Raw genomic sequence first — 16,543 nt, forward strand, 5'->3', positions numbered from 1 at the left:
TGGGGGGGGGGGGTAGAAGGAGCACAAAGCTGAGACAGACCATCAAGCAGGCAATAAGATAAAGAAACTAGTTGGGTGTGTGTGTGTGCATGAAGAGTTGAATGTGGAGAGACAGGGAGAGGAGTCCTAGCCCAGAGATGGGAAGGGGTTTAGAGGGGTTGCTGGAGGACAGCTTGATGGAGTTAAGGCGTCCCTGCCAGGTGCAGGGATCTCGGAAGGTCCAGCATGGCCCCCTCGCTTCTCTGCCGCTTCCTCATTTTCCCTGCTGGAGGCGGGGGGAGCCCTCCGGAGTGTTGCGGAGGCAGCCCGGCCCCGCCCGCTGCCACCGCGGCTGCCGCCGGAGGATTCCTGTCCTAATATGGAGCTGGGATTCCCCAGGCCCCGCCCCCGCCCCCGGCCCGCGGGGAGACCGAGGCTTGCAGTGGGGCGGCGCGGGGGAAGAGGGGGGAACCGCTCGCTTTAGGGACCGGCAACTAGGGTGGGGGAGGGATACCGAGGTGCAGACCCAGATCCTCACCATGCCCTAGGACCCTGCCTCACTTTCTCCGGTCAGTGGCTGAGGTTAATTAGCTGACAGGGAAACAAAGAGTCACTGCAGGCTACAGCGTAGGTGTTGGTGTTCCTATTCCTGGCTGTGGGAAAATAGAACCAAGGCCAAATTCAGCTGGTCCCTCTCCCTCAGGACCTCCTTTCTGCCCCATCCTAGGGACTTGGACCCCCAGCTAACTCCCCCCGCTAAATCGCCAGGGCCCAGGTTTGGAAAGGGGGGAAGAGATTTGTTCTTTGAAAGTGACTAAGGGAATCCCAGACTGAGTAATCCCTAGGGAGAAACCCCAGCTGTGACCTATCCCACGGGGGCCAAGGAAAGTCATTCTTCTCTTCCCCACCATGTGAACGGTGACCTTTGTCTGGCAAATAGCGAAGAGTAATTTGTGGAGGACCCTGCCCCTCCCCATTCCCTTATCTCCTTAGAAAAATGGATGTTGGAACCAGTCCCTCCCTGCCATCTACAGACTCTTCCACCAGGGACTTCAGACCGCCTCAACCCTTGCCCTGTCGCTTCCCTCGGCTGAACACATTCGGACGCCTAGGTCCCTGAACCCCCTTTCAGGCCTTCCTAACGCGGCGCCTGCCTCTCGCTCAGCTGCTGCCAGCGGAGGGCCCCTCCGCAGCCTCCTTGCTCCCCCCTCCCTCCGGCCCCCCTCCCGCTCTCGTTCTACGTCATGGGATGACGTCGGAAACCAGGGAGGGAGGAGGAGCACCCCCCCTCCCCAGCCAGTGGCTCCCGTTGCAGCTTGCTTAGCCCAGCCTCCCGCTTTCCCGCCCCCCCCTTTCTCCAAAGCGAGCCCCCCACGCCTGGCAGGAGCTATATAAGGCGGAACGAGGCAGGCGAGGGGGGCAGCGCAGCCGAGCGGAGCCCAGGAGAGGAGAGAGATTGAGAGAGAGCCTGAGCAAGAGACGGGGAAGCAAGGAGGAGGAAGCCACCGGTGCGTCGGGACAGGAACGCAGGTGTTCGGAGCGCCCGAGCTGGAGCTCCGAAGCCGCTAGTCATGTACCGCTCCACCAAGGGCGCCTCCAAGGCGCGCCGCGACCAGATCAACGCTGAGATCCGGAACCTCAAGGAGCTGCTGCCGCTGGCCGAAGCGGACAAGGTCCGGCTGTCCTACCTGCACATTATGAGTCTTGCCTGCATCTACACTCGCAAGGGCGTCTTCTTCGCTGGAGGTGAGCAAACTGGGGCTGCTGGAGACCCGAGCTGGCCGGCACTGGGGATAGTGGAGCTGAGGGGACCCACTGGGACTACTGCATGTCTAGAGCAGCGTGTTGGCGAGCTGGGGAGAGAAGGGACTTGGGGAACTCAGGATTTAGTACTTTTCCTCTTGAGCTCCGGATGAAGGTTAGAGAGCCTGGATAGCGTCCCTGGTGCCAGACTTCACTGGAGGAGGAGAGCCAGGACAGAATGGCCCCATATCCACCAGCGCAGAGGCGCTCCGGGAGCCCAGGGAGGGAAGCCCGGGAAGTTGCAGGGATGGAGCCGCCGAAGCCCGGGGAAGCGTAGCCGCTGTTCACGGTGGTGAAGGAAAGGGCGCATTTGCAGCCTTTGAGGCGCTGTCCGCGGTGCTGACAGCACCACCGACTGCGCAGCGCTGCCCGCGGTGCTGAACGCCCGATAGACTTTGGAACGCTGTCCGTGGTCCTGAAATTCAGGGCCGCAGAACTCCCTTGACCCCACTTAGAAGTCGAAGGGCTCAAGGGCTGGGGAAATTCAGCAACAGGTTCCCCGGGCAAGAGCTGCGGGCACCGGGTCAACAGGTGTCTGAGGCAGGTTCATGAGAAATTCCTCTGGATTTTCTGAAACTCAGTCCATGCTTTCCTCACTTCTACTTTGCCTCCCAGTCTTACTCCTGACTTATCATATCTTCTCACCCTGCAGGCACTCCTCTGGCGGGCCCTACAGGGCTTCTCTCAGCTCAAGAGCTTGAAGACATAGTGGCAGCACTACCTGGCTTTCTGCTTGTGTTCACAGCTGAGGGGAAGCTGCTATATCTGTCTGAGAGTGTGAGCGAGCATCTGGGCCACTCCATGGTGAGTGCTGAGGGTCTTCTCAGCTTGGGCTGGGGCACAGATGGGACATGATGAACTCTACACTTCTTAGAATTCCTGGGGAGGGAGGGGTTACACTCTGCAAGGTGCTATGTGCCAAGGGTTGCCTCTTGCTGTCTTCGCTAATGGTCATCTCTTCCTTATCTTTCTCCAGGTGGACCTCGTTGCCCAGGGTGACAGTATCTATGACATCATTGACCCAGCTGACCACCTAACTGTGCGCCAGCAACTCACTCTTCCCTCTGCCCTGGACAGCGGTAAGAACTCCCTTCCTCAGTCTAATCTCACTCCTGCTCCACTGCTCCTCCCCATTTGTCATTTCTCTCAGCCATCCAGCCTCTTACCAGTTTTTCTCTTCATTCACCTAGATCGCCTCTTCCGCTGTCGCTTCAACACTTCCAAGTCCCTCAGGCGCCAGAGCGCAGGCAACAAACTGGTGCTTATTCGAGGCCGATTCCACGCTCACCCACCTGGGGCCTACTGGGCAGGAAACCCTGTGTTCACAGCTTTCTGTGCCCCACTGGAGCCAAGACCACGCCCTGGCCCTGGCCCTGGCCTTGGCCCTGCCTCACTTTTCCTGGCCATGTTTCAGAGCCGTCATGCTAAAGACTTGGCCCTACTGGACATCTCTGAGAGGTAAGCCCAGAGTGTTCAGACCTCAGGAGGAAAGCAGGCCAGAGATGAGGGACCCTAGATTCTGGAGTCAGGGGAAGGGAGGATGGATTCAAAGGGGGCAGAGGACATGGGAGGGAGTGAGATGCCTGGGTATCAAGCAAGGAAAACAGAAAGCTGACCTCACCCTTTCCACCTTCCCAGTGTCCTAATCTACCTGGGCTTTGAGCGCAGTGAACTGCTCTGTAAATCATGGTATGGACTGCTGCACCCTGAGGACCTGGGCCACGCTTCTGCTCAACACTACCGCCTGTGTGAGTGTCCAGAGAAGCTGGGGACAAGACAGGGAACTGGGAAAGGGCATGGGAGACCCAACCAAGAAGGTCTATGGCAAAGGCTGATGCTGGGGAGCTACCAGAGGCCAACAGTTTTGGATGCTATAGGGTGAACTTTAGGGTGAGGAGTCAAGGAGAGAATAGAATCAGAACTTGGGGACTGCAACTGGTGAGGTCAAGGTGGGGAACTGTGTGGCAGGTTAGGGTAGTCAGAAAAGAGGATGCCATTGATACCCTAATTCAGTGGAGAGGTCAGTAAAGGGGGAGTTTAGGTGGTGTTGACCGATGGGCATACTAACTCTGCATCTCTTCTTTCCATTCAGTGGCTGAGAGTGGAGATATTCAGGCAGAGATGGTGGTGAGACTGCAGGCCAAGCCTGGAGGCTGGGCATGGATTTATTGCCTGTTATACTCAGAAGGTCCAGAGAGCCCCATTACTGCCAATAACTACCCAATCAGGTGAGCTGCAAGGCAGGGGCCTGGGGGGCAGCTGAGCTGGACATGGAAGAGACACAAATCAGGGAACTGCTCTGAGAATGGACACCAAACCCTTACCGGCTGCCTCTTCTCTCCTCTCCAGTGACACGGAAGCCTGGAGCCTCCGCCAGCAGCTGAACTCTGAAGACACCCAGGCAGCATATATCCTCGGCACCCCAGCCGTGCTGCCCTCATTCCCTGAGAACATCCTCTCCCAGGAGCAGTGCTCCAGCTCTAACCCACTCTTCAACCCTGCCCTGGGGGCTCCCAGAAGCACCAGTTTCCCCAGTGCTCCTGAGCTGGGTGCTGTCTCAACATCAGAAGAGCTTCCTCGACCCCCCAAAGAGCTGGGCTTCAGTTACATGACGTTCTCATCTGGCCCTGAGCCTTCTCTTCAAGCAGACCTGAGCAAGGATCTTGTGTGCACCCCACCCTACACGCCCCACCAGCCGGGAGGCTGTGCCTTCCTCTTCAGCCTCCATGAGCCCTTCCAGACCCACTTGCCCACTCCATCCAGCTCTCTCCAAGAACAGATGACTCCAAGCACCGCAACCTTCTCTGATCAATTGACACCCAGCAGTGCAACCTTCCCAGATCCACTGACTAGTCCACTACAAGGCCAGCTGACTGAAACTTCAACCAGAAGCTATGAAGATCAGTTGAATCCCTGCACCTCCACCTTCCCAGATCAGCTGCTTCCCAGCACTGCCACCTTCCCAGAGCCTCTGGGCAGCCCTGCCCAGGAGCAGCTGACTCCTCCTAGCACGGCATTCCAAGCACATCTGAACAGCCCCAGCCAAACTTTCCCAGAGCAACTGAGCCCCAGTCACACCAAGACTTACTTCGCCCAGGAGGGATGCAGTTTTCTCTATGAGAAGTTGCCCCCAAGTCCTAGCAGCCCTGGTAATGGGGACTGCACACTCCTGGCCCTAGCCCAGCTCCGGGGCCCCCTCTCTGTGGACGTCCCCCTGATGCCCGAAGGCCTACTTACACCTGAGGCCTCTCCAGTCAAGCAGAGTTTCTTTCACTACTCTGAGAAGGAGCAGAATGAGATAGATCGTCTCATCCAGCAGATCAGCCAGTTGGCTCAGGGCATGGACAGGCCCTTCTCAGCTGAGGCCAGCACGGGTGGGCTGGAGCCGCTTGGGGGGCTGGAGCCCCTGGACTCCAACCTGTCCCTGTCGGGGGCTGGTCCCCCTGTGCTCAGCCTGGACCTGAAACCCTGGAAATGCCAGGAGCTGGATTTCCTGGCTGACCCTGATACTATATTCCTGGAAGAGACGCCCGTGGAAGACATCTTCATGGATCTCTCTACTCCAGACCCCAGTGGGGAATGGAGTTCAGGGGATCCTGAGGCAGCGGTCCCAGGAGGGGCCCCATCGCCTTGCAACAACCTGTCCCCAGAAGACCATAGCTTCCTGGAGGACCTGGCCACATATGAAACCGCCTTTGAGACAGGTGTCTCAGCATTCCCCTACGATGGGTTTCCTGATGAGTTGTATCAACTCCAGAGCCAAGTTCAAGACAGCTTCCATGATGGTGAGTCCAGCCAAAATGTCTAAGAACTCAAGTCCCTGGCCTGCCAATAAGATGTTGGGTGGAATTAGATGAGTAAATTCCCCTTCTGGACCTCAATTTTATTAATGGGATGAAATCACCTGCTGCCGGGGGTAGAGTGGGGATAAGAACTAATGAAAGTCTTAATATGCAAATTCTGGACAAGTAGGTCTGGAGGGCAAGGGTGTGGGCTGTGGGATAAAGTGCCAGAGAATCCTCAGGTCATAGTTTGTGCTTCTTAACTCTGTGAGGGACCTAGATCAGTGATCACCACCTCATTTTACAGATGAAGACAATCAAGGTCCCAGAATTAAAGAAATTTGCCCAAAGTCACACAAAAAATTGATGGAAGAGGGATCTATCTCTTAGATAGAGCTCTATCTCAGTATTATTGTCCCCTAAAGGGAAGACAGAGCAAGAGTTTAATAGGAGTCCAGGAAAGAAAGAGAGTAGGACGCAGCCCCTGGCCCCAACAGAGGCTTTCTGCTTATGGGTCCATCATTTCCAAAACTACAGCCATAGTTTCACTCCATCCGTCCAAATTGCTCCCTTATCTGCTGAGCCTCTGTGATTATTCAGTCATTGGGCCAACATGTATGAGGCCCATACTAGGTGCCAACAGTGCACCACAGCCTCAGCTCGGGGACCCTCTTTCCTAATAGGCCTTACTGACTGTCCCCCCTTCCTCTCTCTCTCTCTCTCTGCAGATGGAAGTGGAGGGGAACCAACGTTTTGAATAAGTCTGTGACTTAACGTCGTCAAGTATGGCATATTGTCATCAAGACGTGGAGCCGCTCTCCACCCCCCCGGGACTGTTGGGGGGATTCTGGGGGCCAGAGGGGGATATATCTGATTCCCCAGGCCCTGTAGGAATTGGGGGGGGGGGGAGGTGGGAGGGCAAGGGAGGGGAACTTCTTTTTAAAATTTAGAGACTTCGAGCGATCCCAGTTTCCATTTCAATCTGTATTCACTCGTAGTGAGTTTCCTTGAATGGGATTTCAAGCGGAGAATGGGGGAGTCTCACTTCCCCCTCCCCGCGCTGCCCCATGGGCCTGGGCCAGTTCTCCACCCCTGGGGGCCAAGCCACCCCTGGGCCTTGGTGGGGGAAAGGCAGCGCCCACCTGGGCCAGCCTGTGCCCTGAGGGGCTCTTGACACCCACGTAGAATTCTCTACACACCAGTAACGGGATTTCAATTCCGATGGACTCTGCCACCCTGGCAGCCCTTCTTGTGACTTTTGCGCCCCGCGCCTGGAGTGGGGGGCGCGAAGAGACGCTACGTTCCTTTCCGATGGAGGAAGGCAGACCTGCCGCCGTCACACGTGTGCTTGCACGAGTGCGTGTACCTGGTGCGGGACTCACCCGGCCACCAGACTGCCTGGGCCTGCCCAGGCGGCCACCTCGTGGTGCTGTGGTGACTTTGTAGCCAACTTTATAATAAAGTCCAGTTTGCCTTTTTGGTACCCCTGGTGTCATGCACTACCGTGAAAAGGGAAGGGTGGGGACGAGAAGGGGGGGAGGCCCAGACAGGAGGTAAAGTCTGGACCTGCTGACAGCCCTGGAATTTCTTCATTCACTCATGCACTCATTCACGTGTTCACTCAACATCTGGGAGTACAGTGTGCAGCCCACGCTGTGCTAGAAGACAGAGAGTGTGGAGCTGAAACAGATACTACATCTCGCCTTCAAGAGGCTTTGGTGTCCCATACTGGAGGGTATCGGAGTCGGCTCCCTGCTCCAAGCTTGCGGTGCTCACAATGTGGGAGGGAGAAGAAGGGGCTGGGAGTGAGCTGGGGATTCTGCTTGGCATTTTCCTGGACAGGGGTTTGAAGTTTCAGGACATGAGTTTCTCTCTTCAGCCTGGTTCTGCAGGAAAGCAGCTTCCCTTTGGGGTCTTGGATCTTCTCATTGGAAATGATAACCACCCCTGTTATCCTTGCATGGGGCTTTCAGATGACAAACAGTTTCGTATCCTTTATTCACTGCAGTAAAGCCTCTGGACAGTCATATTAGTACCATTTCACTGATGAAGAAACAGGATCACAGGTAAAGAGCGATTTGCCCCACAGTTGGTGAGAGGCACAGGTGGGCAACATGCCCACATCATCTCCATCCAAGCCCTGGGCTGTCTCCTCTGCCCCCAAAGCCAGCAGACCACCATCTCAAATGGTCTCATCTCAGATTACCTGAGAGGGGTAGATTTGGGCTGGAGGAGGGGCCACTTCCCCTCCAGGTCCAAATTGCTAGAGCAGACTCCCAACTTCTGAGCAGAATATAACCTAGTTGGTCCAGACAAAAAGTTCCAAAAATACTGTTTTCCTCCAAGCTTTGGACCCAACAGCTGCAGGGTATGGTTGGGGAAATATTGAAAATTAGGAGACAGAAAGACCTGGATTCAAATGCCACCTCCATCAACTGTTTGCTGAGTGGTCCCTGAGCCTCAGTTTCCTCACAGGTAAAATGAAGTTGAAAAAAAAATGACACTTACCTCCAAAAGATGCTGCTAGGACTTGACAGGGTCTCTTTATAAGCTGAGGAGAACAGAGCAGACTTAAGTTATTATGGTGAATTAGAAGGCAATGGCGATTGCAGAGGCTTAGAGGAAGTTTCTTTCTCAAGGAGAGGAAAGAAACACCAAGCCAGATCTTTCCCACAATGAAATATGGAGGCTGGGTTCCAGGAGCTGAGAGCACAATGCCGAGGACTCCCCTAAAGCTCCTCACATTCCAAACCCTCTAGCTCTGGGGCCATGCCCTTCAGAAGGTCCCACGGGAAGGAAGACATTCCAGGGAACTGTCACCCCTTTTCCACCTTGGACGGATCCTTGGGTGAAACAGAAAGGTGAAGTCTTGTGCTCCACCTTCCTGGGCATCCACTCTCCAACCTGGACAAAAGAACTGGATTGTAAGCCCCACGAGGACCCTGTCTTAGCTCCACTCCCTCACTGGCACCGAGCACAGGGTCAGGCACATAGCAGGCACACTAGAAATATTTTGTTGAGAGGACCATTTCTAAAGATCAGCCCAAGGATTTGAGCAGAAAGTCACCAATTTCTAGCGCAAAAATTTGTTCCTGAGTTCCCCAGAGAGCAAAGGGTTGTAACTCTCAGCTTTGACTCTTAAGTGACCAAAAGCTCAAGACAGATATTAGAGTCCCATCCAAAAACATCACTGGTGGTCATCAAAAACAGGGGAACTCTGGGAAGCTGTAACAGCCAGGAGGAGCCCCAGGAAACATGATAATGAAATACGGTATTCTAGATAGGATCCTGGAACAGAATAAGGACGTAGATTAAAAACTAAGGAAATCTGAACAAAGTATGGGTTTTAGTTAATACTAGTGTATCAACATTGGCTGATTAACTGTGACAAATGTACCATCTAAGTATAAGATGCAAATAATAGAGGAAATAATAGGTACGGAGTATATGGGAACTCTCTGTACTATTTTCATAAAGTTTCTGTAAATCTAAATCTATTCTGAAATAGAAAGTTCCTGTAAAAAGCAAAACTAAATAAATTAAAATTAAAAAAATAAAAAACATGCAGGGCTAGCCTGGTGGCGTAGTGGTTAAAGTGGCACGCTCCACTTCGGCGGCCTGGGTTTGCAGGTTTGGATCCCGGGCGAGGACATACACCACTCGTCAAGCCATGTTGTGGTGGTGACCCGCAAACAAAATAGAGGAAGACTGGGATGGATGTTAGCTCAGGCCACTCTTCCTAGAGTAAAAAAAGGAAGATTGGCAACAGGTGTTAGCTCAGGGTCAATCTTCCTCACCAAAAATTAAAATAAAAAATATGTGAGAAAAAATAAACACCTCACTTGTGTTTGGTGGTGGTGGTAGGTGATAGCAGAGCGTGTGCGTTTTGATGAGAAGAGACCCTGACAGTCAGAACCAGAGATGCCGGCAGCCAAGTCCAGCAGAGAGAAAAAATGAGAAGGGCCAATGGCTCCACCTGCTGGACAAAGAAGTATTTGCTTCTGTTCCTCTCGGGCAAGGTCCCTGTAGCTCAGAGGGGGCTTAGAACAGATGGTTAAACTGAGATTGGCGGAAGGGAAGGACTTGCCCAATGGCACTGCCAGAGTCGCTGCAAAGCCAGGTCTGACTCACAGCCAGTTCCCTGTCCACCAATACCAGACTCTGCCCTTGGAGCAGAATGTAGGAGAAAGGGCTCAAGTTTTGGGGTCATAAAGACTGAGCTCAAGTGCTGGCCCCGCAGCCTCATTGTTCATGTGATGAATATTCACAATATCTACCGTGCCAGAAACCGTTCTGGGTGCTGGGGCTGCAGCAGTGAACAAGACAGACAAGGTCCCTGGGCACACAGAGCTCACATTGTAGTTGTGGGGAGACATAACAAAGAGGAAACAAACAGTCAAAAAGGAGCATACAGTGGGGCTGGCCCCATGGCCGAGTGGTTAAGTTCGCGCGCTCTGCTGCAGGCGGCCCAGTGTTTCATTGGTTCGGATCCTGGGCGCGGACATGGCACTGCTCATCGAACCGCACTGGGGCAGCGTCCCACATGTCACAACTGGGGGGACCCACAACGGAGAGTATACAGCTATGTACTGGGGGGCTTTGGGGAGAAAAAGGAAAAAAATAAAATCTTTAAAAAAAAAAAATAAGGAGCATACAGTGTGTACAATAAGGAAAAGAGCCAGGCGCTGTGATAGAGAACCACAGGTCTGCTTTAGAGTGGGAAGAGAGAAAGTCCTTTCTAAGGAGGTGACATTGCGCTCAGACCTAAAAGATGAGAGACAGGAATAAGAATGTTCTGGGCCAAAGGAAGGCGAGAGTGGACCTATTTAGATGGGGGGAGGATTTAACCTGTTTAAGGAATAGCGAGAAAATCAGTATGGCTGGATCAAGGCCAGCAAGAAGAAGAGTGGTTGGAGAGAAGGAAAAAGATTATTTTAGGGCCTTTTGACCATGATAAGAAACTTAGATTTTATTTCATGTGTAATAGGAATCCATTGGGGAGATTTAAGCAGGGGAATGACATGCTGGGATTTGCGTGTCTAAGCCAGCCCTCTGACACTTGTGTGGAGAATGGATCAGAGGAGGCAGGAGTGGAAGCAGAGAGACCAGTCAGGCTTCTGCAGAGATCCAGGCAAAATGGGGTGAGAGTTTTCACCAGACACACATGGAGGTAGGTGGCTGGGTCTGGAATATTATGGAGACAGAACTAGAATGATTTGTTAATGGGTTTAAAGTAGGGATGAGGAAAAGAGAGGAGTCTTGTGTCTCTGACTTTTGTCCTGGGTGAGGAGTTGTGGTTCATTTAGATTGAAATGAGATGGATATCAGGAATTTTGTAGTGTCCTCTGGTGCCTGGCAGGACAATTCAAAACCTCCCTGGATGAGGGCACATCCATCTTAGGCCTCAAGGAGCTTTTATAAATAATGTGTCACAGGCATTGAGCAGGACACAATCATAGACAACCAGACACACAAGGAAGCAAGACAATATGAGCAAGAATCAGCAACCACAGACTTGCCCAGACGTCATATATTGAAATAATCAGTCATTGATTTAAAACAACTATACTTTTCATGTTTAAAGAAAAAATTACAAAGTCAAGAACATTTGCAGGGAACATGAAACAATAAAGGTAATAAACCAGACTTGAAAAAGAACCAATAGAACTTCCAGAAGTGAAAAATGTGAAAAGTAAAATTTAAAACTCAATTGGAGAACAACTGGAAATGGAAAATTGGAAGAGCCAGCAAGTCTTAGAACCATGTCATGCATCGGGTTTTTTTGACCAAAGATGATAAAACAATGTGCTGAGTGGCCCATGTGTACACTGTCTGAAAACCAACTGCCTGTGATCTGGGTAATTTAATGTATTATAGGCTACTATAATCTATACTAGGCCAAGTTTTAGGGGAAGTACATAATCTAAAATATTATTTTCTATTTCAGTTATTTGAGCACCTTGAAGGAGAGAAAGTCACTCTATTGATTCAATGAAAACACGTAATTAAAAATCAGTATTTGAAGACAAAATTGTTGACCTACACTGCATATGGAGTATAATTGTGTCATACGCAGTGGCAGATACTTATGTACGATGGTTTATTATACAATGTTTCATTGTGACAGCTATAAAAACATTAATAAGTTGTAAAATTCATGTTGCCAAAGACATCACAGAACTGTAGAAACAACGAGAACCAGATGAACTAAAATTCCAGAGAGGAAAGAGCCCTTCATGTGTGAGCTGATGATCATTAGTCATCTTCTTCCCTGGAGACGTTTCATTATTCTAGGTTCAGGCTGATTGGGTTTAGTCCACACAGAGGGAATCCACCGGGAGTGAGCTTTTGGGTGGTCATGAGGGGCTGATGCATGGCCTGTTTTCCCCGTGGGATATTTGCTAATTCTGAAATGATGGGGGAGACTGGGAGGCTGAGATAAAAGCTGAAAGGCGAAATAGAACCTCCCATAGTCTCATGGTGCTAAAGGGAAGGGACCCTTAAGAAGAAGAGAACCTGCGGCAAACTCCTGACCCGTCTCCCCATCAAGACATTTGCACATTTCAAACCCGTATGCCGAGGAATGCTAAACTCAAAATGTCTGAGGGGCAGAACTGAATTCCCCCAGTTTTTCAGAGCAAGAAAATAGGCCTTTCACATTGCAAAAGCAATTCAATGGAGGAAGGATAATCTTTTCAACAAATGGTACTGGGGTAGTAACTAGATATCCTTAGGGGGAAAAAAAAGAACCTCATGTCTTATACAAAAATTAACTCAAGGGGCCGGCCCAGTGGCGCAGCAGTTAAGTGCGCACGTTCCACTTTGGTGGCCCAGGGTTCGCTGGTCCGGATCCCGGGTGCAGACATGGCACTGCTTGGCAGGCCATGCTGTGGTAGGTATCCCATATATAAAGCAGAGGAAGATGGGCATAGATGTTAGCTCAGGGCCAGTCTTCCTCAGCAAAAAGAGGAGGATTGGCAGCAGATGTTAGCTCAGGGCTAATCTTCCTCAAAAAAAAAAAATTAACTCAAAATGGGTCACAGATTCAAATGTAAAATGTAATGTACTCTGGATATGGTTTAAGAGGACATGGCTATAGTAAATAAAAGTTTTGATGGTGTGGACAGAGAGCTAGAAAAAAACCCTATAAATATAAAACTTTTAGACGAAAAAATAGGAGAAAATCTTAGGTACCAAGGGCTTGGTAAAGAGTTCTTAAGCATGACACCAAAAGAAGGATCTATAAAAGAAAGATTGATAAATTGGACTTCATTGAAATTGAAAACTTTTGCTCTGTGAAAGACCTTCTTAAGAGGGTGAGTAGACAAGCTACATGGTGGGAGAAAATATTTGGAAACTACCTATCTGACAAAGGACTCCTATCTAAAACTCTCAAAAGACAGCAGTAAAAAACCCCAAACAATCCATTAGAAAATGGACAAAAGACATGAAGAAATATTTCACCAAAGAACACATATGCATAGCAAATAAGCACATGGTAAGGTGCTCAACAGCACTAGCCATTAGGGAAACTCAAATTAAGACCAGAATGAGATATGACCACCCACCTATTAGAACAATTAAATAAGCACAATAATAATGACAATTTCAAGGCTAGTGAGGATGCAGGGAAACTGGATCGCTCATAATTGCTGGTGAGAACATAAACTGGTGCAGTTACTCTGGAAAAGATTTCTGCAATCCCTTAAAAAACTAAACGTACACTTACCATACAACCCAGCAATTACACTCCTGGGCATCCATCCCAGAGGAATGAAAAGTCTTTCAAGAATCTTCCCACCAGCTTTATCTGTAACAGCCAAAAAGTGGAAACAACAAAATGTCCTTCAACAGATGAATGGTTAAACAGACTTGTGGTCCATCCACACTTGGGATGCTACAGCAATGGAAAGGAATGAACTCTTGACACAAGCAACTTGGATGGATCTCAAAGGCATTTTGCTGAGATAAAGACAATCTGAAAGGGACACATATTGCATGAGTCCATATGACATTCTAGAAATGAGAACAAAGACTTCCCTCTTATAGAGGTGGAGAGCAGATTAGTGGATGCCTGGGATTAGAGACAGTGGGGGCGAGGGGATGGGTATGACTATAAAGGAGAAAAAGCAATCAAATGGAGCTGTGGGGGTCTTTTATAACCTAATCTCAGAAATGACATAACATCACTTCTGCATAGTCTATTGATGACATAGACCGACCCTGGAACAACGTGGGAGGGTGTTCATTACTAGGAGGTGGGGATCTTTAGGACCATTTTGGAGGGTGGCTACCACACCAACTGACGCTCTTACAAGAACATCTGAAACATAAGGAGAGAGAAAAGTTGAGAGGATGTAAAAAAGATATATCATACTAAATCTAAACAAAAGAGAGATTGGTATAGGTATTTATAGTAACAAACACAAGAGACTTTAAGACTAAAGCGTTACAAGGCAAAGAGTGAGTGGGAGATGAAGAGGTATAGACAGTATGTTTAGACAATTCTTTTAGGTTTCACAGCAAAAGAAAACAGAGAAATGGAGCAGTGGCTAAAGGGAGATGAGCTGTCAAAGAAGCTGCTTTTTAAAAAATGATACTAGAGTATGCATGTGTGCTCAAGAAAATAACCCGGAAACAATAATAGCTGCCGTTTATCGAGGCCTCGCAATATGCCAGTCATTGTTCGAATACTTTCTATGCATTAATTCATTTAATCTTTACCACAACCCCCTCCCCTTTTTCTTACATCATATCCCTATGACTTATCCATTTTATAACTGGAAATTTGTACCTTTTGACCCCCTCCACCCATCTCACCCACCCCCCACCCCCACCTCTGGTAACCACCCATCTGTTCTCTGTATCTATGAGTTCAGGTTTTTGGTTTTTTGGGTTTTTTGCTTGTTTGTTTTTAGGCTCCACATATTAGTGAGATCATATGGTATTTGTCTTTCTTTGTCTGACTTATTTCACTTAGCATAATGCCCTCAAGTTCCAGCCATGTTGTCATGAATGGCAAGATTTCCTTTTTTTTATGGCTGAATATTCTATCGCAATATATACAGCACATTTTCTTTATCCATTCATTCATCAGTGGACACTTAGGTAGTTTCTATATCTTGGCTATTGTAAAAAATGCTGCACTGAACATGGGGGTGCATATATCTTTTTGACTTAGTGTTTTCATTTTCTGTGGATAAATATCCAGAAGTGAGACAGCTGGATCGTACAGCAGTTCTATTTTGAGGAACCTCCACACTGTTTTCCATGGTGGCTGCACCAATTTACATTCCCACCAACAGTGCATAAGGGTTTCCTTTTCTCCACATCCTCTCCAACATTTGTTATTTCTTGTCTTTTTGACAATAGCCATTCTAACAGATGTGAGGTGCTCTCTCATTGTGGATTGGATTTGCATTTCCCTGATCACTAGTGATGTTGAGCACCTGTTGGCCATGAGTGTGTCTTCTTTGGATAAACGTCCATTCTGATCCTCTGCCCATTTTTTAACTATTTTTTTTCTATTGAGTTGTAGGAGTTCTTTGTATATTTTGGCTATTAACCCCTTATTAGATACATGATTTGCAAGTATTTTCTCCCATTTGGTAGGTTGCCTTTTTTTTTTTTTTTTGATGCTTTCCATCACTATGCAGCAGCTTTTTAGTTTCTTGTAGTCCCATTTGTTTATTTTTGCTTTTGTTGCCTTTGATGTTGGTGTCAAATCCAAAAAATCATTGCCAAGACTGATGTCAAGGAGACCATGTTTTCTTCTAGTTGTTCTAGGAGTTTTATGGTTTCAGGTCTTACGTTCAAGTCTTTAATCCACCTTGAGTTAACTTTTGTGTCTGGTGTAAAATAGTGGCCCTGTTTTGTTCTTTTGCACGTGGTTGTTGTTTTCCCAACACCATTTATTAAAGAGACTGCCCTTTTCCCACTGTATATTCTTGGCTCCTTTGTTGTAAATTAATTGACTATATACGTGTGGGTTTATTTCTGGGCTATAACAACCTTTTGAGATAAGCACTATTTTCTCTATCTCATAGATGAGAAGTTTTAGCACAGAGTAGTTAAGTAACTTGCCCAAGACCACAAAGCTAGGGAGCATAGAACTGAAGGGGGGTCTCTGGCCAACAACCGACAAGAAACTGAGGCCCTCTGACTACCCAGAAAGAACTAAATGTTGCCAACAACCGCTTGAGTTTGGAGGTGGATCCTTCCCCAGTCAGTGATCTGATGAGACCACGGTCCCCGCTGACACCTTGATTGAAGCTTTGGAGGCCCTGAAGCAGAGAACTAAAGGATCATCACAGGGTTGTGTGTATTTTTTTTTTTTAATGCAAACAACAAAGTACCCAACAGCTGAAGACTTGGTTAAACAAATCATGGTCCACCCATAAGACAGAATACAAAGTAGTCACTAAAAATTGTTGGAGGAAAAAAAAAGAGCAGCAAAGATATGCACCAAAATATTGGCAGGAGTCTCATCTGGTTGATGGGATTATGTGAGGTTTTAATTTTCTTGTGATTTTCTATGCTTTTCAAATCTTCTCAGTGTAAAGCGAAGTGCCTGGTACATAAAAGGTGCTCGGTAAATATGAATCCCATTCCCCCCAACCCCTCCTCTCCTCTCTGAGAGGACAAGGGTCCCTGATGTCCTGAATAACGGGAAAACAACAGGCCAGGGGCTTCCCAAGGACTTCTCCCGCCTTGGGCAGGTACCTACCCAGGTCTGTAGCCATGAGCCCTACCATAGTTCACATTCAGCTAATACTTGACCCAAGGCCAGGGCCAGCTTAATGGAGGGGCCCGAAGTAGCCCCAGGGTCCAGGGCACTCTGCGTACTAACCCTGCTTGGGGCTACTGAAGTCGCCTGACCTGACGTGGCCACAGGGGGTTGTTTCCGTTGAGGAGGCAAGTCCTCAAGAGATAAAAGATATTTCTGATGGAAGCAAAAGCAAGCTGCTGCTTCTGTACCC

The 16,543-nt window shown here is 49.1% G+C and overlaps 1 protein-coding gene across 1 annotated transcript; it reads left to right on the forward strand.

Annotated features, from left to right (window-relative positions):
- The first annotated feature begins 636 nt into the window (after positions 1–636).
- Positions 637–7,047, forward strand: NPAS4 (neuronal PAS domain protein 4). The gene is made up of 8 exons (XM_001917332.5): positions 637–1,725; positions 2,435–2,586; positions 2,759–2,861; positions 2,973–3,240; positions 3,421–3,530; positions 3,875–4,010; positions 4,132–5,567; positions 6,293–7,047. Exons 1-8 carry the CDS (start codon positions 1,551–1,553, stop codon positions 6,319–6,321), a joined length of 2,409 nt encoding a protein of 802 aa, XP_001917367.1. The 5' UTR covers positions 637–1,550; the 3' UTR covers positions 6,322–7,047.
- The last annotated feature ends 9,496 nt before the right edge of the window (positions 7,048–16,543 follow it).

The sequence above is a fragment of the Equus caballus genome, chromosome 12 (genome assembly GCF_041296265.1).
Source record: "Equus caballus isolate H_3958 breed thoroughbred chromosome 12, TB-T2T, whole genome shotgun sequence".
Lineage (NCBI taxonomy): Eukaryota > Metazoa > Chordata > Mammalia > Perissodactyla > Equidae > Equus > Equus caballus.